The sequence below is a fragment of the Colius striatus genome, chromosome 22 (genome assembly GCF_028858725.1).
Source record: "Colius striatus isolate bColStr4 chromosome 22, bColStr4.1.hap1, whole genome shotgun sequence".
Taxonomy (NCBI): Eukaryota; Metazoa; Chordata; class Aves; order Coliiformes; family Coliidae; genus Colius; species Colius striatus.
Window position 1 is genome coordinate 6,704,326 of NC_084780.1, and position 19,542 is coordinate 6,723,867.

Sequence of the window (19,542 nt, forward strand, 5' to 3'; positions counted from 1 at the left end):
TTCTTTGCCATTAACAGAAAAAAAAACCCCTCGGAGAAAGCAATGTTTTGTTTGTTTTACAAAGATAACGCATCTCCCAGAGAAGAGAAGAGAGGCAACATGGAAACCAAACTGAACCAAAGCAAACATAACCCACAGAACTGCCCTCTATTCAAAGAAAGAACTTCTCATCTTTTTGGTAAAGTAATACACCAATCATTCAGTTTTCTTGCTTGATAAAGTGTGACTGGGGAAAGGGGGAGGGGGGAAAAAAAAAAGCACACAGACATCAACTATTTCACCTTGATGAAAGTCTCAATACAGCTATGGAAAGCCTAAAGTATTTATTCTTTTACAGTACACTGGGTGCTGGCTGCAAAAAGAAAAACAACAAAAGAAAAAGTATTCACTTCAGGCACAACTTTCTCTTTCAAATTTAAATCAGTAAAAGAAACTGGGTTTAGAAGCTGCAGTGTTGAAAGCAGCAGCAGGTTTGTGCATTGGTTTTAAGTATATTTAAGTTACCACACTGATGGCACACCTCAGCCTTATGAAATTCTGCACTGCTTGGGAAATGTCTACCCTGGAAAGAGACTTTCATTGAGCTCTAACGGCTTTGCTGGCTAAAAGGACTCGAGTTAAATGAAACAGGAAAAACCTCGTAACGTTTGGCCATCAAACTGAAGTTATCTGAATATTCAGATAGATTTTACATCAAGTTGAACTTATTCCACCCTCATCTGGTCCTCAGAATTTGAGCAGAGTGAGCTGAAGTGAGCCTTCTGCTTCCACTTGGAAGGAAAAGATACAATGCAATTGAGTACTAAGGCAAAAAGTAACACCTTGGCCAAAAAAAAAACCAACCAACCAAAACCAACAAACCAAAAGATAAAGCATAGATAAGTGTAGTGCAGAATTCCACAAGGGCTACCCGAGCTGTCTAATGTTTACTCACGTAGGCAATGGAGATTTGCAGTTACCAGTTGCGTTAAATGCACCATTCAAAACAAGCTTCTAACATGTGATACTATTATAAGGCGCCACCTTGAAGTTCTCCAGATGCAACTGTGCATAATTCTTTTTAAATGGTTTCATAAATTTATTTTAAACATAAACATGAGAAGGTGTTAAAACTGGTGTAATAGCTTCTTAGAATTTGGAGGAAGGGATGAACAGGGAGATACTCGGTACCCTTCACCAGCCCCCACCGCTCAGTCGGACGTCAGGGTTGGCTTTGGGGCATCAGTCTATAACACCAGCTTGACGGATCTTTCTCTCTGCACCAAATCCCTGCAAAGGGAAACAAAACAAATGGTTTAACTCCAGCCTCATGCTTTAAAGCAAATCCTTTCTCTTCAATCCAAGTATAGCATCAGTAAGTTTCTAATTAGGCACATCTGTCTCCAGAGACAGACCAGTTCTCTTTGGAGAACAGCTTGCTCTTTGTTGTCACAGAATTACACAGAATGGTAGAGGTTGGAAGAGACCTTTAGAGATCATATCCAACCCATCTGGCCAAAGCAGGTCCACCTAGATCAGGTCACATAGGAACACATCCAGGTAGGTTCTGAAGACCTCCCAGAAAGCAGCCTCCACACCCTCCCTGGGCAGCCTGGGCCAGGGCTCCTTCACTTCAACACTTATGTTTCAATGGAACGTTTTGTGTTCCAGCCTCTTCCCATCACCCCTTGTCCCATCATTGGATACAAGAGAAAAAAAGTGCTGCCTCAGCCTCCTGACACCCACCATTGAGATACTTGTAACTCCTAATGAGATCCCCCCTCAGCCTCCTCCAGACTGAACAGCCCCAGGCCCTGCAGCCTTTCCTCATAAGGAAGATGCTCCAGTCCTAGACACTCACAGATTCCAGACACTCAAATGGTGGTAGAACCTTATGTGAAAGCCAAATTTAGGTTTCACTCTCTTAGAAGGGGAGCGGCAGGAGGTTTATAAGAGAAAAAACAAACCAAGACAGCCATTATGGGCTAGACCATGAGCAGCCATCAGTTCCTTCTATACTGTGTGCTGACACAGGGCACAGCACCCTGGACCTCACACAACTACTGTCTCACCTCAACTATAGAATGGAGGCAGACACCACACTTCAAACAGCTTAGGCTTCCAACAGAGGAAGCAATGTTATGTTACCCAAGTAAAAACACAAGCTCTGTGACTCTGCAAGAGAGTCTTTGATGCCACATACCTTTGAGTTATCCGGTCCCCTGGGCTGACGAAGAACTGTAAGACGAGGAGCATTGGCATCATCCAGATTAATGCTCTTCAAACGATTAACAAGTCTATCAGGACGTGGAGCAGCAACGGCCTTCGCGCCTTCACTGCAAGAGCCAACCCCACAGAACATCAGTTACTTCCCAGAGATGGTGGCAGGTGCCCCATTTACAGTCACTTTCCCCACTAAGCCATTAACACAACCTGTCTGGTGTGACAGTGGCCCTCCTGGATGACACCGTGTACCTCTCCCTCAAAACCACTAAACACAGGACTCAAACAGCAGTAGCTCAAACCAGTGTTTTCCACAGGCTGCTCTTCAGAGAGCAATTTGCAAAATATGTTGTTTCAAAAGCAAAAACAATGACGTACCCATCACCCTTAAATTACCAGCTCAAAGAATGCCTGACAACATTATTGCTCTGGTTGAAATTGCCCTTCAGAGGGCAGGTGGAAGCACCGTGCTGGCCAGTACATAGGGATACCATTGTTTTCCAGATATTAATTTGTACTTAGGAGACTGTATCCAAGTTCTGTGACAGGAGGAGTTTCTTTGTTAACAGTAGATTAAAATAAGAATGATCTATCTATAATTAAGAAAAGCTGAAGGTTCTGCTGCTGCACTGTACTGGACACCTGACAAGTGCTGGCAGTTCTCATTGAGAGGGAAACTCCAGAGCTCCTGTTTCTAGGAACAGCTAGCTCAGTTTAGAAGCAGCATGTACTCCACTGCTGTGATGCAGACAGCATGCCAGATTCAATCAGTTCAATTCTAAGTCCTCACCAGACACGCCACACGTTACAGGCACTGCATTTTCCTGTGCGCTGGTTCAGGATTACAGAGAACTCCACTTCATCCCCAGCCTGCAGCTCCACACCATCCTGAACTTCTTTCACATGGAAAAAGAGCTTTTTGCTGTCACCCACTTCGTAGTTAATGAAACCAAACTGAAAACCAACACATCACAAGGTTATTTCTTTCCTCTTGGTCGGAACAGATGCAATGACTTGCTACTGCAGTTTAACTACTTCTAGGACAGTGACTCTGAAGTCCCCAATGGAGGCAGAAATGTGGTTTCTATGTTGAATAGAACATTCAGTCTGGAAATGATACTTCTGGAAGTCTGAGTACTCTTCTTGGGTTTGTGAAGTCTTATTGAAACCTCAAAGCCTACAGATCAAGTTCTTAAACTGCCAAAGTCCTGGCACTTGCACTGAACCGAGAAGAGTGCTGCTGGATGTTCTTCCAAGACTCCACCTTACAAGGTACATGGTAGAAACCACTCCATTGTTTGCTCTCACACTGGTATAAGAAGTCAGTTACTTCCATTTACAGTTCTACTCATGTATAAACCAGCAACACTCAACTAGTCTCTCCATAAATGTCTAGAGCTTAGTGCTGAAGAGTAACTATAAAAACAGAAGGCACCGACAGCACTTAATTCTCTAATTATTCTGAAGTGCAACTGACCAGTCAATGTTCTGGTTTTGGCTGTGAGATATTTTCTTCCCTGTAGCTGGCACAGGGCTGTGCTTTGGATTTAAGGATGAGAATAATGCTGATAAGACATTGTTGTAGTTGCTGCTGAACAGTGCTTACACTGAGTCAAGGTCTTGTCACAGCTGCTCACCCTGCCCTGCCAGCAAGGAGCCTGGGAACACAAGAAGCTGTGAGAAGACAGAGCAGACTTGAACTGGCCAAAAGGCTATTCCATACCACAGGACATCACGTCCAGTGTATAAACTGATGGGAAAGCTGGCCAGGGGCTGCTGCTCAGGAACAGGCAGGGCATGACTCAGTTGGGACTGAGCAAGCAATTATGTGGTACTTAGCTGCCAGCTGGGGTTAACCACAACAGGCAATGATCAGCCCACACATTTCAGGTAGATTGCAATCACTGGCTGCTTAAAGCTGTGCAGAAGCTTCTTCTAGAAGCAGAGCAGGCACAGTTTCGGTTTTGTTTCTTTTTTTTAATGGCCTGTTCAGCAGAAAAACTATTTAGATCAATTTCTAGGACATCTCAAAAACAGGTCTTCAGAATCAATCACAGTAGGAACTGGCAGCCAGTAATACTGATGTAGAAGTACCCAAACAGTTACAAAGAGTTCAGTTTTACTAAAGTCAAACTTGCATAAAACCAGTATTTGGGCTCCACAAGCCTACTTCCCTGGAACCCGAGTACAAAGCTATCCATTAGTGCACACTGAGGTTCCTGCATTCAAGTGAAGCAGGTTATCATCTGCTCTCTGCCAAGTCCAGCAGTAGTTGTCTATTTACATGCACCGTATTTCACAGCAGCAGTTGCTCACCTGATCTTTCACACATTCCACCGTGGCCCTGCGGAAGGGTGTGATGTTAACAGCCATCGTCTGCCCGTTCTGACCAAGAACACAGAGCTGGAACTTTACTGTCTCTCCCTTTTGCAGACAGTCACCTTTGTTTGCCATTCCAACAATTCCAAAAGGATAAACCTCTCCTTTCATCTCACCTAGAGAAGGAGAAAGTTCAAGACAGAATTGAGAAGTGTCCTTTAGCCCTACCTGAGGACATTCAGAATTTATTTCCAATATTAGAAATGCTGCTTCTACTGTGGGCTTAGTACAAATACAACCTGTGGTGTGACTATTGTCCTCAACATCTCTAGTTACAGTTTATTACACTTCTGCACCTCTCATGCATTTGGGAAAGGAACACTTGTGATTTAAAAGCAGCAAATCTTACCATCCTCCATGACTTCAATCATGCCCTGGTATTCTGTTTGTGTGGGATCTACACTCCTCAAAGGACGAATTACTTTACCAGAGTAAACAGTTGGATCAGCTTCTTCAGTGATACCATTCACTGAAAAGAGACAGACAGTGGAAGAACAAGATGTTCTAGTCACAGTTTATTTTGAAAAGAATTAATAAGTGGTGCAGATTGACCAGAAGCCATCAGTTTGCACACTGAGACACCTAAGGCAGTGCACTCCATCAACCAGTAATACTGGAACAGCTTAAGCACAGCAGTAAGTAATGACAGCTTTCTGATCACACATTGATGTGTCAAACATGGAAGTAAAAAACCCACCAAATTTCTCATGAAGAGGCTGCAGAACTCAAAGCAGTTCAAAATATTTTGCTTCTCTTCCACTGCATTTCTATTCCCTGCTCACTTTAATCATTCAACAGTCTTAAAGCATGTCTTTTTGTTCCCAAGCCCTTAATATCCCCACTCAACCTTTCTCCTGCAATTTTCCTTGCACAACCAGTGCAATTACTTATCAGGCTCGTTCTGCCAGTGGGTCTCCTTATAATCCTCTGATTAAAGAGGACAGAGTATAATGAAGTTCCAAAGTGTTGCTACTATCTACAGGACTTTTACTCTGCATTTGTCTGTTCTCTGGAAACATAGGCAATAGCTTTCAGGAAACTAATGACCACCACATTAAGCATTATTCTCTTGGTCTAAACTCCAGCTGTAAATACATTATTCGTAAACTGGATCCATCTGCACTTCTCAAGAGCCTTGTAAGCAGAAAATACCTGGTACAGTCTTACCTGCATGTGTTTTGTTCACCTTTTCTGCACTAACTTTGTTTCCTTTGCCTTTTGACAAGCTGTATTCAACAGTGTCTCCAAGTTCCAGGCTATCAATATCACCACAGTATTCACTACAGGAAGAGAATTAGGTACAATTTCCCTTTAGTTACATGACAAAAGCTCATCCAATATCTACAGAATTTCATCAGAAACTCCTGAACTAGCTCAGCACCTCACATTTTCAAGAAATCCTCATTCAAGAAAGTGAAGCATTTCAAATACACAATACAACTTTTATTTCTTGGCCTGGGATTCAGAGGCATTACAATACTAAGGCTGCTGACTAACAGAAAAGCCTCATCCAGTCTAGCAGAGGTAACTGATGGAACTTGAGACATCTAAGCATGTACATATATATGTGTGGCTGTGTGAAGTCCAAATGGGTTTAACAGTTAACCCTATGAAACTTCCCCCTCCCCACCAACACCACTCCCCCGCCCCAAACAAACAGTAATAATAAAATTGTCATTCACCTGTAGTGGAAAAAGATCTCCTTATCATGATTGGCTGTTTCAATAAAGCCAAAGTTATCTTTCAGGGCTGCCACATATCCCAGAAGCCTCTTAGAGCTGTAGTTGCGTCCGAGCATCCTGACTGAAACAGCTGTTTGCAGCCCAGTTCTCTTCACTTCACAAACACAGAACTCAACCTGTTGAAGGAGTTTAGTATCAGTAACAGACAGAAAACAACTAAATGAACCCTGACCACCAAAGCCATGGCCACCACCCAACAAAATGAGCCCAAAGTGACTCCTTGCCTTATCTCCTATCTGGGGATTAGTAGATCCTTCCACATCCTTGGCCTGGTAAGGAATGGTCAGTTTTACTCCACAGTCATCATAAACAATGATTCCATCTTCAGCTTCCTAAAAGCAAGACCCCACAATTGAGCAATCAGTGTCTCATTCATGAGCAAACATGTTTAATACACAAAATTCAAGCACTGCTCATCTGAGCTACAGTGGTTTTACAGTAACTGCTCAGGAACTGGTGAATAATACGAGGCAATCAACTCTGAGGAAGAAGCTTTAAGTGATACTAGACAATATTTTTGGAGGAAAGAAAGTATTATCACCACTTCCAGAAAGTACTGGAAGCTTAAGTATTCCACCACTGTTTAAAACAGCATGACAAAGCAACAAAGATTCTCTTCTAGCCCTAGAATCCCGATTTTAACCAATTCCATCGATCATCTTATGCAGCAGGAGATACAAAGGCACCTCCTATTGAATTCCTGGAAATGAGCCTCAATAACACAGTCATTAAGGACGCTTTCATCATCACTTCACACAAGTTAGTCCTCCCTGACTGCTGTCATGGGCTGTTCAATGTAGTTCACATTGATACAAGATGAATGATGCTTCAAAAAGTTGAATTTTAGATTTTTTTAAGCAAGCAGCTTCAGTCTCCAAAGCCAGGAAGACAGAATGGGTGCTTCACAACACAGAAGAGCAGCATTACCTTCTCTTTGCCTTTATTGGGGCTAGTGGCTTTGGCTGGAGTGGCTTCCTTGTCTATAGTACCCACAAAACGGTGCTCTGATTGGGTGTGGAAAGAAACCGTGCCCTTGGGGAGTTTTTTGATCCTTATAGCATGATTTCTTTGGGCAGACAACATATCCTGAGAACAAGATTGATCACATTTTAGACAGACTGCACATAATTAAAAACTTATTAAAGATTTTTTCAAAGAAAAGCATTGATCTCACTTACAGGAACAACAGTAAACTCTACTTCATCAGAAATATGGAGCTGATTTCCATCCATAATTTCACTGAAGTGAAAGAACATGCGGGCATCCCGGTCCACACACTTAATGAAGCCAAAGCCATCTCTCATTGCTGCTATCACGCCCTGAGAAGAGTCAAATGAACAATTGCATGTTTACTACCAGTATGCAGAACCTGTCAGCAGGTATTCCACAAGTTTTACTTTCATTTCTCCTCAAGAATTGAAATAATTAAAGACAGATACTTGCCATTTCCCTAGTTTCATTAGTAAACTGGAAAGTATTGGGGAGAACCTCAATATTGGTGGCTCGTTCCAGTTTGTCACGTCTGTCTGTTGAAATATTGAATCTAACGTGGTCACTTTCCAGCAAGGTCACCTTGGATTTAGTATCTTTATCTCCAAATGGAAGTTCTTTAGGAATCACAAAGTCAACTTTGATGCGGCCAGGTAATGGATCACTCTAGCAGACAGAAAACCCAACAGAGAAAAGTCAGTGCCCCTACAAGAGTCAGCAGAACTGCAGACAAGAGTAGCTGGCAGAAATACTAACACTAAGAGGTATGGATGACACCAAACACCTGCTGGACTTCACTCTTACAGTAAGTTACTGTCCACAGCCACGTGCAAGGTGTTGGTCAGTATGGGTTTTGGTTAAGCCCTAAGCATGCATCACCAAAGATATTAAGACTATTTCAAGACTGAAGTTTATAACCACACTTACAGCACTTCTAAAAGGCAAAGTGTTCCTTAAGCTCAAAATACACAACCCCATCTCCCACCCCAAACATTCCTAAACCAACATGGACTTGCCTAAAACCTTTTAGGGGAAGTGCTCATGTATTTTCTTTCCTCAAAGCCAAACATTAAAAGTGAAGTTACCTCTCTGTCAAAAACCTTATTAACTGTTAATGCTCACAGGAATCCCCAGACAAGGCTTAGTTCAGCAAGTATTTTCTCCCCTTTTGCCTTAAACATAAATCCTGAACTTGTAAAACCCGCATACTGTGACTGCTACCAATGGCTGTTGCAGGTGAAGTCCAAGCTTACTCCTTTACTCTGACTTGATGCTTATGCAACAGACTGTTACAGGGAAAGAACATTTTTAACTGTTGGACTGGAATTCAATGCAATCAATACAGCCTCTCACAAAGTAAATACTGAAATTCACCTGATTTTTGCTGGGTACTTTTGGAATTACTTTGGTAACAGTTCCTTCAAAATGTTCAATGCTGATATCTTCAAAAATGACAGTTCCTTGAGGCAGCAGTCTAACATCTGTTGCAACTTCTTTACCCTACAAGCACAAAGTCAGTCAAATATCCATAGAGAACAGGTAAAATAACAAGACACTTTCCAAGCAACCTCCTCCCCCCTTCTTTTTACAAGTTGAGAAAACAGACAGCTGTGCAGTTACACCCTAGGATCTTGTCTTCAGTTTTTACTGGATTTGGTCTTACATTTCTGTCTTTGATTGTAAACTCCACATCATCACCAGGCTGTAAGGCGTCTAGGTCACCTTTAAATTCACTATAGTGAAAGAATATCTCCTTCACGACATCACCTCTCTCAATAAATCCAAAGGCTTCCTAGGAACAGAACAAAGTGTTTAATAAATTGCCTGTTCTCTTAACATATCAAGATGAAATTTTACAGGTTCTATCAAACACAAGACTGTGACATTCCAATAGAGCAGATTTAGGGGTGCATACAGCTAAAAGACTACCACAATACATACATGGAAATAAGAATTCCTCTGTTGAGCACGTTAGTGTCAAGGGTTAGCTCTTTCAACTGTCTCACTCAATTTACACCCACAGCTCCAAATTGTTAATAGCTCTTAATGCCCTCAATACTACTTCTAACACCACTTTTCAGAACTTCATTTGCAAGTAGAACTTGAAAGATGAAGCACCACTTACTTTCATGGCACACACCACTCCTTGACAGCGTGCTTGTTTCTTTTTTAATAGCATAATGTTACGAGCACTTACAGCACCAGTACTAGAGGGGAAAAAATAAACAGCAAAGCTGAAACAACTCAAAGCTGGAGCAAAGAACAGGATTATATTTTGTAATGAAATTTCAGTTCTTGAAACAGGCATTAGTTCTGCCTGACTACTAAAAAGAGCTATTAAGTTAGAAGGAAAATACCAACTTACTGTTTATTTGTATCAATTACAAAGTTTATTTTATCTCCTGTTTCCAGCTGTACATTTCCTTCAACATCCTCTGGGGTGTAAGTCAGGTAAAATACTTCCTGTAAATTAACATTGACTAATATTACTCTTTTTACAGAATAGTTTTTCAAAGAAAGATTAACAGTTTTGTTTAATAACAGTATCTGCCATTAAAGAAATTTAGTAACACAACTGAAACTGAATCAAACACGGCATGCAAAAACATTCTTTTACCCATCATGCTGTTTGATGTCTGTAACAAGCAACTGAAGTTGAAAGGTTTGTACGTGGTCATCTTAAAACGCAACTTGTACTTTTAAAAGTCTGAGATAAGGATACATGAACATTACACAACCCAGCTTAGGTTTTTAAGAACAGCTATTTGGCTCTATACAAAGCTCTCCATAGATACAGGCAGCTGAGCAGTCAAATTAATGTTTGTGTTTGTAATAATCACCAAAGCATGCTTTTTTGTTGACCAACAACTACAGTTCTTAGCAGTGTCAATTCTTTCTGCTCATAGATCACAGTGATGGATCAGTGAAGAGTTCAAGTAAAATACATAAGCTTTACCCCATTACGTTCGTAGCATACACTCCCTGTTGGACTCTGACCCGGGGCAGCTGGAGATTTACTCTCTAAATTGTGAGGAACAGCGCACACAACCTACCAGTCAAAAAGAGATAAATCCATTGCTAGTCATTTCAGGAGCAGCATTGTTGAATTAAAAATGAATCTTAGTATCCTCTACTACACACTCAGGGATGTACTTCTAGTGGAACTCAACAGGGAATGCCACGCTGAAAAGCTTCAAACTTACACAACAGTTCTTGATCCCAAGAACTGTTTGAGCCAAGTGAGAGCTCAAATCAAACCTCAGATGTTTTACCAGAACAAAAACACATTTCAGTGTAACTGTAACTGAATGTAGGTAACATGCATCCTAAATGAATCTAGCCTTCTGTACTGCAGGATGGAAAGCATGCAGGTATAGAAAGCAGGCACTAACTTGTCCATTTATTCGTTCTTCAGGTAATATTTCTGGTTTTATCTTCACCAATTTAATAGCAATGGGTTTTCCAGTTCGGCGATCAGAAGACACTTCAAACTCAACATCATCTACAAGACAATCAAACATGAGAATGGTGTCAGAGCTTTGGTTGGTTTTTAAAATCACTAAAGGGTTACACTTGGTAGTTCAGTAAAACTCAGGTGCTTTTGCTACCAAGAAAGGACTTGCAAATATTTCTCTGATTACTCTGCTTATACAGTCTGGTTGCTAATGAGCTATTCCATTATAATGGCTTGCCCTTTGACAGTTCCTTCCTCCTGCTCTTCTCCCTGCACAGCAGACTTCATACTGAAGTTCAGGCAACATCACACACACCACTAAACAGTTTAGAATCTTCATTGCCACATTAATTAGCAGCATGATGTAGCAGCCTCTCCATTCTGAAATATTGGTCACCTTCTAACTACTGAAAAAAGAGAAATACTGAGCATGTGAAGCATGCTCTTCCACAGCCTAAGCACTTATTTCCATCTCAGTCACACAAGTTTGACCTAAAACCACACCTTTTCCAGAAGGGCCACAACTAATACAAGCTGCACAAAGCTTAAGTGCTGTAAACATCTCTCTTGGGAGTGGTAGATTATGAACACAATTGTCTCTTTAGCCCATCAGAAGCAACAGCACACATCTGCTCATGCCACGGGATAAAAGGATCTTCTATGGCAAGTGAAAGGGACTCATCTTCACAGGCAAGAAGGTACAAGAGTTGCTTAATTACCTCCTACTTTGAGCTCCTGTAAGTTGCCATTATACTGTGAACAGTGAAAGAACAGTCTGGCTTGCCGTTCTGAACACTGAATGAATCCATAAGAGGTCAGCAGTTTCTCTATAACCCCAGTCTCACGCAGCGCTGCTGAAGTACCATTGGGGTACCCGTTGTGTCCATTGTTGTGGAGCAGGTTTGGATCAAAGCTCATCTGTTTAAATGAAAACACAAGGGGGGGAAAAAATATATATATATATATAAATACTCAAACTAAGTTTCTGCATGCCCACAGAACAGTGTCACACAAAGAGCCTGTGATAGCTGCCGTAACAAGAAAATTCTAGCCACTTTTACAAAACAGGAAGAACAGAGTAAGTAAAGCTTTGGTAAAACAATAATCCTTGAGATTTAGACATGCAATGTGTTTATAAAAGAGGCCAGAAAAACAGCACCAAAATAAGACTTGACTATATCAACCCAAATTCCTGACTCAAAGTACTCCCACATACTTATTTTCAGACCCTTGGTGTGAAAAGGTGAATCTGCTCTTTCACATTAACAGGTAACTAAGACAATCCAACAGCTGTGAACCAACAGAATTAGGTTCTTGCACAGTTTGTCTGTTGAGCCTTCCATACTCCAAAAATGGTTTTATGTATTCAAACATTTTTGCATAGTTAAGGAATTTATAAGCAGAATGAAATCATACACTAACATTGTTGTGGAATGGGAGCTCAAGTGCTAGAGAGACTGTAAAGACCTGTTAAATTAACTTACACCCATGAAAACTGAGCTGGTTTTTTTAGGCAGGTGTTTTTTCTTTTCAAAGCACAGACTCAACCTTCAAATAGTCACAAGTCTCTTTAATAACTCATTATCATTTTGATGTGCAAGTCTCCTTTTTAAAGCAAGCCACTTCTCTTTATAGGTTAGCAATTAAGTCAGTGGAAATTTATTTCCACCTCACTAGACACTGTAGTTCAAGACAGACTAGAGATGCAACTCTCCCCAAAGAGTCAATATGGCTCTTAATATACAACATTGGAAGGTTTTATTTGCTGCAGTTCCCAGAGTATTTTGGAAACAGAATGAGACTGTGTCTGTTCTCTGCTTGTTGCATCAAGCAGAAGAGATTTAAAATTAGTCAGCAATGTTTAGGGGAGATAAGACACCTGCAACTTTTAAAATGGTCACGCTTCTTACTCTGCTTCAGATGCCAAGTTACTCAAGGTATTAAAAGATATAATTGCAGCATGTGTTATGCTGTTTAGAAATCAGTTTAAAGTGGTGAAAGAGCACTGGAAAACCCCTGCTGTGAAGTTCTTGGGAACAACTGCAAGAAATGAGGATCGACAGAGTTGTGACCTCTAAAAGAAAAAGGCAAACAACAGCATTGGTAATTTTTTGACAGTACCTAGCCTTCAACCATTAATCCCAAATGGTTCTTGGAAAAAAAAAAGATGCTGGTACTGGTTAATGGTGACACTGCCAAGCATAACCCATGCTGGTTTATTTTTCCTGGAAAACTTCCACCTTCGTGCTGTGTCTTGCATGTTATTTAATTAAGACTTTTATGAGAAAAGGATGTCAGATCAGAACCTAAAGGCGATTTTCACGTGTTTAATTCTGCAGAAAGAAGTGATGTTCTGACATGAGATCTTCTAAAAATGTTTCAAGACAAAACTCCCAAAACTAATACTTCACAGTTGCTCAGGAAATGACAAAACACTTCACATTTGCTGAAAAATTGTTGGTACTAAGAGTGTGAAGAAAAGTGACAGGACTTCCTGCACTAGTGAAGCATGATGACGTTGCTCCCTGACAAAGAAGTCTAAGGCTGGGAAGCCCTTTCTGTTTAAGGCCCATGTAACACACAATAACATACAGTAACTTTGCTATCAGCTTCACAAATATGAAGAGGCACATTTGTCACTGTCAAAAACCTTTGGGAGAGTGAAACTATTCTATTCCAACAGAGAACCACAGCACCAGGGCAAGAAAACATCACAGCGTGGTAGTTTACAAGTATCAAGCAAAGAATCTAACAGCTACATGAACAGCTGGTTTGCAGCCAGGTTAGACTTCAACTTTACTGCCACCATACTCAGACTGAGAGCCTCCATAACATCCCAAAAATCAAGTAACAAACTGCATTATGCAATGTCTTCTAGATAAGTCAAATTAGCAGCAAATGACAGTACTGTCTGCTAGAGGGGCATGATAAGCCACGGTATAACAGACAAGCACTTACTCAAGTCTCTTTATTTTGATCAATATTGCCCTCTTATTCAACAATTACATAAACTCAAGTGTCAGGATACTCTACCAAACCTGTAATAACTGGCATAAATCAATACTTACATGTTCAAATAGGTCATAAAATGCTAACATGTCAGAAAATAGTGACTCAGAGAACATGATCCCCAACAGAGACACCTAGAGAACTCCAGCCCATCTTCCTCAAAGGCATCTTGCCAACAACAGACTGAAGCAGCTATGTCACTGGCTAGCTCAGTCTTGAAAAGCTCAGAGTAGAGGTTCCTCCACCTTTCTGGGTTAACCATTGCAGTGCTGTGCAACTCTCTTAGCACTTATGTCTCCTAGAACTCTCTCCCTTATCTCCAGTCTAAACTGATCAAGGGTCAAAAGCCACAGGAGCTGCACCTTTTTTATGCAGTGGATTAAGTTTAGAGGATACATTTTTTCAGACTGTCTACAAAAAAAAGCCACTATCAAACCTGCCAAGAGTTATAGCTTAGTTCCTATCAGCATCACTCCAATATATGAACCCCCAGGTTTTCAGGAAGGCAAGCCCTAGGACATTCTGCACACAAGGAGATGCCCTTCTGGGAAGGTAACAGCTGAAGGGTTTGATTTTAAGCCACCCTGGAGCTTGAAATACTCTTTAAAAATAAATTGGTCCTGCAAGTAAGGTGGCTGGGGGAAGGAAAAATGATCTGTCATTATACCTTTTCCCAGAAGAATAACAAGCAAGACCATTAACCCATTCTGAAAACTCAAGCAAGCTGACAATTGCTTTTTGTGAGTCACAAAATGGCCACTTCACATCTCTGCTACAAGGTAAGTACACAAATGCATGTACATCCCTGTCAGAGACATTAAGTAATAGACTAAAGGTACATCAGATACAGAAAAGGACAAAAATGTACCTAAAAGTCCAGTTCAGAGTATTCTATCTTAGGACTGATGTAATCTCTTGCTCAAAGACTATTATTACATGGCACCATTTGAATAGTTTGAGTTTAAAGGAGTATTAGTGGTTTAGCACAAAGAGTTGATCATTAATTATCCAAAACCTGACAACTTAAATTCAAAGACACTCTCCTCAGGGTGACACTAAAAGTTGCTGTGCAGAGAAAGAGACATTACAGTACCAGCAGCCCTTCCAGGTGCTTGGCCTATTCCTACACTTGTTCAGTGTTATAACAGTGTGGTCATGCATAACATCCATTTATATCTATCACCAGGAGTACTGACATAAAAGTGTTACCTTAAGATTTAGTAATAGGCTACAGACTATCAATGTACATACATTGTTTGGACCTACAATGGAATGGTTATACACTGGACCATGACTGTTGCCTTGTTGTGCTGTCCACTGCCAACAGCTGACTTATAAACTCACAGGTCAGTTACTTTAAAAGAATGAGAACTATGAACCCCACCAACACAAGTACATAGAGGAAGAAAAAAAAACCCAAACAGACCTGTGCAGCAAGAGTTGGACTAAAGCAGAGGTTATTTGGGGAAATAAAAAAGGAACTGGAATCACAACACTACTGTTACTGGAAGACAAATAACCAGTTCTCTAAGGTTTTAAGTGTTGTTAAAAGAGAACCATATTACAAGTACTATTGCCCTACTACCATTAAATCAACAGAAAAAAACTGCCAAAAAGAAATCCAACAAATCCCACACCTTTATGTTGACTTGTTTCCTATTAAGGTTAGAAATAAACACACATGTAACTAACACAGGCACTAACCTCGCAGTGATATTCAAATATTGCACTTTCAGTAGTATTAGCCGATTCTTCTGTTTCAGCACAAGTTTCTAATGATGAAGACTGCTATTATTTAAAAAAAAACAGAAAGAAAGAGAGAGAAAGAAACAGAGAAAGAAAAAAAGATAGCAAGAGAACGTGATCTATCAAGCTAATAGAGAATACAAGCGCTGCTGCCCTGGGCAGTTTCAATACAGCACTGGAGAAAACAAAGACTACTAGCAGCGTTGGGACGTGCTCTTTTGAAGCTGTTGAGTAGGCACAAACTTCTTGTTTCAGATCAAGCCTTGTATCTTCAGTGTAAGTTTCCTCTTCTTTGGTCTTGAGTTGTTGTTACGATGTGGTATATTCTTTTCCTGATCTGAACTTGAAGCAGCAGTTTCAGGTGGTAAATTCTGTTCTGTTCCACTTCATACTGGAGGAAGGAAGAAGACACATACTGAGTATCACTTCAGAAGAAGTTACATATCAGTGCTGGGTATTCCTAGAAATATAGAAATCTCAATTATACATAGAGATGCTGTATGTGTGTTCTACACAGTCCACATACACCCACCATAGCATGGACAATAACTGCAGAGCAATCCTCTGGGCTACTTAAAACAGTGTTTACAAAATGTTGATTACATATAGATAATATTTGCTCAGATAATACAACAGAGAAGCAGCTCTGCATCAGGAACAACTTATAATTCTCTCCAGTACCATTTTGCATACTCATGAGAAAGTGTTTCAGCCAATCTGCCATTGAGCAGATCAAACTGAAACCTTAGAGAAGCAGAAGCTTTTCAGGAAAAAAAAAAAATAAATCAAGTTTGGTTTGAGTTTGCTGCATACTGGGGAGATAAAGGAGAAAAAAGGAGGAGATTTTTGTGGACAAAAGCTGCTAAGAAGCAACATGACTACGAATCTGTGGATAAACTAGCATGTTATGCCATAATCTAAAGGTATGAACCACCAGACCACCACTCTTCCAAGTCGTTCCACAAGTCCCACACCAAATGAACCAAACAATGGACAAAGCCTATTTCTCCCCTATACAGTGAAAGTGAATTTCACACTTTACATTGAGCTCTGAATTCCCTTTAGTGAACTTGGAAGAGCCAAAGCGACTGAAACGTGAATGCAAGGACATTTAACTGTCATCACAGGGAAAATGCTGACTGCAGCCAGCAATTACAAATTAGAACTCCAAACCCCAAAAGCACACAACGGGTGTGTTTCTCTCCAAGTTCAGGAGAAATGATGCAAGCACACACCACATCACAGTAACTCCACAGAGACACTTACAATCTTCCTATTCATGTCATCTAATTAGACTAATATTATTAGAGCTCTACTAGAACTGTAACTTGTATCATGTTACAATTCTTTTTTCTTGGCATAGAATATATTTTATTTTCACAGAATAGTCAAAACAGCTCTTCTGCCCAAAGACAACTAAAGCTAATTTTCTATGGTAATGGGAAGAGGCGCAAGTTTTGCCTCAAAAGACAGTGTGATTTGATAACAAGATTGGTTTCTTATACTGAAGTGATTAAAAAAGTTGTCAAGCAAACATAACTCAAATAAAGACAAAGCACAAAAAACAAACACCCCAAACCCCACACCACTGTGTGTGTCTGCCTCAAATTCTTTACTTTTTAATTCAGCTACTATAAATACTCCTCCAAATGGTAAACACCCCAAGCAGCTGCCCAGCCCCCAAGTCACACTGGGTTCTGCATTTGTGTATTTACAGTTGAAAGGATTAATGCACAGACAGGGAAGAGCTGTACAAGTCCGGCCTTGAAGTCTTTCAGGTGCAGATTTTGCTCAGTGACAATGAGTCACATAAAGCTGTTCACAGCCAGAAGCCATCTATAAAGTCTAACAGGAGATCCTGCCAGATTACAAACATTGTTTTGTTTCTCCATTTTCTTCTGAAAAAAAGAGATAAGTACAAGAACATGCATTTTGCTGGATTAGATGTGCTTCCAGTCTGCCATCTCTTAGGTGACTAAAATCTAACTGAATACTGATAAAGCTTTATATTTTCAGTAGGCATGCACAACACAGCTATTGGACACACGTGGAGACAAAGCTGTTCTGAATCTTTTCAGATGAACATTCTGAGCATCCCGAGCACTATACAACAGCTACAAGACCAGCAACTGACATTCCAAAGATTGCTGAAATCACTTTTATGCAAAACAAAGTAAAAAAAATACATCTATGAGAAGAAAAAAGAAGTTAAAAAACTTCCACGGATGTCTTTAAAGGCATATTCGCATACGGAATCGTTAAACAAAATTATATACAACCAAGAAACCTTTTTCTTTTAATGGGTCTGGAATCTGGGAAAGAGTCCCGCGCTTGTTATTAACCCAGACAACAAAAAATGGGACTCAGACCGATAGAGACTCGACGGTGGCCTTCAGGAGACGCCTGGGGCCCCGCAGGCTCCTTGCGCCCGGCGCGGCCCTCCCAGCGGCCCTGTTCCCTGCGCTGCTGCAAGATGGTGGCGGCGGAGCGGAGTGGCGGCCCCGCCGAGGGGCGGTGCCGGGAGCCGCAGCCAGCGGCGCGCCGAGCGGGGGCTGCCGGCTGCGGCCAACGCGCCGGCCGCGGCCTACGCTATGACACCGCAAAGGCCGGAAAAGGGGCCACGGCGGCCGCCGCCGCTTTCGCGGTGCGAGGGGAAAGGCAGGACACGGCAGAGGGAGTGGCCGCCTCGCCGCCCTCCCCGCACACAAAGGGGGGCGATGGCGGCCGCTCCCCCCCCCAACACACACACAAAGGGATGGGGGCCTGGTCTCAGCGCCGGGTGGGGCTGCGCGCTCGGCACGCCGGGAGCCGCGGTTCGCCGCCGCCCGGCCCCAGGAGCCCCAGCGCCGCGGCCGCGCCCGGGGCCTGCCGGGACCCGTAGTCCCCTCAACACCGCCCCAAGGCCTGCCCGGCGCCCTGCCGGCCAGCAGGCCCCAGCCGGCCCCGCAGCCCGCCGCGCCGCCCACCGGGAAAGCGAGTTCCAGCGCCACTAAGGCCCCGCCTACGCCGTCGAGCAGAACTCCAACCCCCAGGAGCCCCGGTGCTAGGCGTCTGCCCGCGGGACGCCGGGAAGCGTAGTGCGCACGCCGCCACGGCCCAGCGACCCGCGGCCGCCGGTTGTCCATCGCCGGGAGCGGCGGCCTGGCCGGCAGGCGCCCCGCACCGCCCCCCTCAGCGGCCGCCGCACTCCGCGCAGCCGACGGGAGGTTCGGGGCAGCTTTACCCCGCCAAGGCCGCTGCCATAAAATGTAACCGGGAGGCGCATCCAGAGGCGCCCGCTACCTCTCTAGTCTGACTCCAGAGTCCACTAATATCCCCTCGCTTGCGCGGGGGCCGTCTGGGGCAGCGCCGGGAGCCCTCAGCGCCCGCGGCGAGCCGTACTCACCCCAACAGCTCAGCGCCCCCGCTCCAGCGCCGCCATGAGCAGCACGGCACAGCACGTAGGAATAAATCCCGGCCTCTCGCGAGAGCGCCCGAGGGGGCGGAGCCGCGCCCGCGCCCGCGCCCGCCCCGAGCCCGCGCGGCCCCGCACTGCGCATGCGCGCACCGGCGGGCGGGCACGCGCCGCGAGCGCTGGCGGCTCCCTCAGCGCGGCGCGCGGGAAGCCGAGGCTCGGGGACGGCGGTTACAGACAGGCTGTACCGGCGGGGCCCTCGGGGTAACGCCACGGAACGCGGCCCTACGGGCAGCACAGGCTTTGTTGCCGGTGGTTGAGCTGCCATACAGGGAAAGCAGGGCCTCGACACAGGGAGACAAGCATTGTCCACGCAGAGATGCTTTGTCTCCCTCTGGATTTCAAGTCCAGGCAGAGTAGAATTGTCCATCCTGAAGCTCCAGTCCAGTTTTCAACATGAGGGGAGCAAGTTCTGAAAATGCCCATCAGCCCAGAAGACTTGTATATATAATCAGACATTCACAGTCTGATTCCATCCTTAGAGATCCAGAATAGGAGAGGAGCAAATGACACATATTTAAAATTCCCTTGTTAATTATAGCCCCTGGCTAATTAACATTAAACTC

The 19,542-nt window shown here is 43.0% G+C and overlaps 1 protein-coding gene across 2 annotated transcripts; it reads right to left on the reverse strand.

Moving 5' to 3' along the window:
* Positions 1 to 275: 275 nt before the first annotated feature.
* Positions 276 to 19,014, reverse strand: CSDE1 (cold shock domain containing E1). 2 transcript variants are annotated; one of them, XM_062013753.1, is made up of 20 exons: positions 18,908 to 19,014; positions 15,481 to 15,913; positions 11,487 to 11,685; positions 10,706 to 10,815; positions 10,270 to 10,362; positions 9,679 to 9,776; positions 9,439 to 9,520; positions 8,977 to 9,105; positions 8,688 to 8,813; positions 7,767 to 7,979; positions 7,502 to 7,642; positions 7,251 to 7,409; positions 6,548 to 6,655; positions 6,264 to 6,439; positions 5,749 to 5,861; positions 4,931 to 5,050; positions 4,519 to 4,697; positions 2,993 to 3,156; positions 2,183 to 2,315; positions 276 to 1,269 (listed from the first exon to the last, which is right to left on the reverse strand). In XM_062013753.1, exons 3-20 carry the CDS (start codon positions 11,683 to 11,685, stop codon positions 1,222 to 1,224), a joined length of 2,391 nt encoding a protein of 796 aa, XP_061869737.1. In that variant the 5' UTR covers positions 15,481 to 15,913; positions 18,908 to 19,014; the 3' UTR covers positions 276 to 1,221. The 2 variants fall into 2 exon arrangements, with proteins under 2 accessions (XP_061869737.1, XP_061869738.1); XM_062013754.1 differs by lacking the exon at positions 10,270 to 10,362.
* Between the last annotated feature and the right edge of the window lie 528 nt (positions 19,015 to 19,542).

Excerpts from the sequence above, each read along its gene's own strand:
- CSDE1 (XM_062013753.1), bottom strand. The coding sequence starts at position 11,685 with ATGAGCTTTGATCCAAACCTGCTCCACAACAATGGACACAACGGGTAC. Across the intron at positions 8,814-8,976 it reads TTACAATCAAAGACAGAAAT|GGTAAAGAAGTTGCAACAGA; the intron begins GTAAGACCAAAT and ends TTGTGCTTGTAG. Across the intron at positions 5,051-5,748 it reads GGTGAACAAAACACATGCAG|TGAATGGTATCACTGAAGAA; the intron begins GTAAGACTGTAC and ends GTCTCTTTTCAG.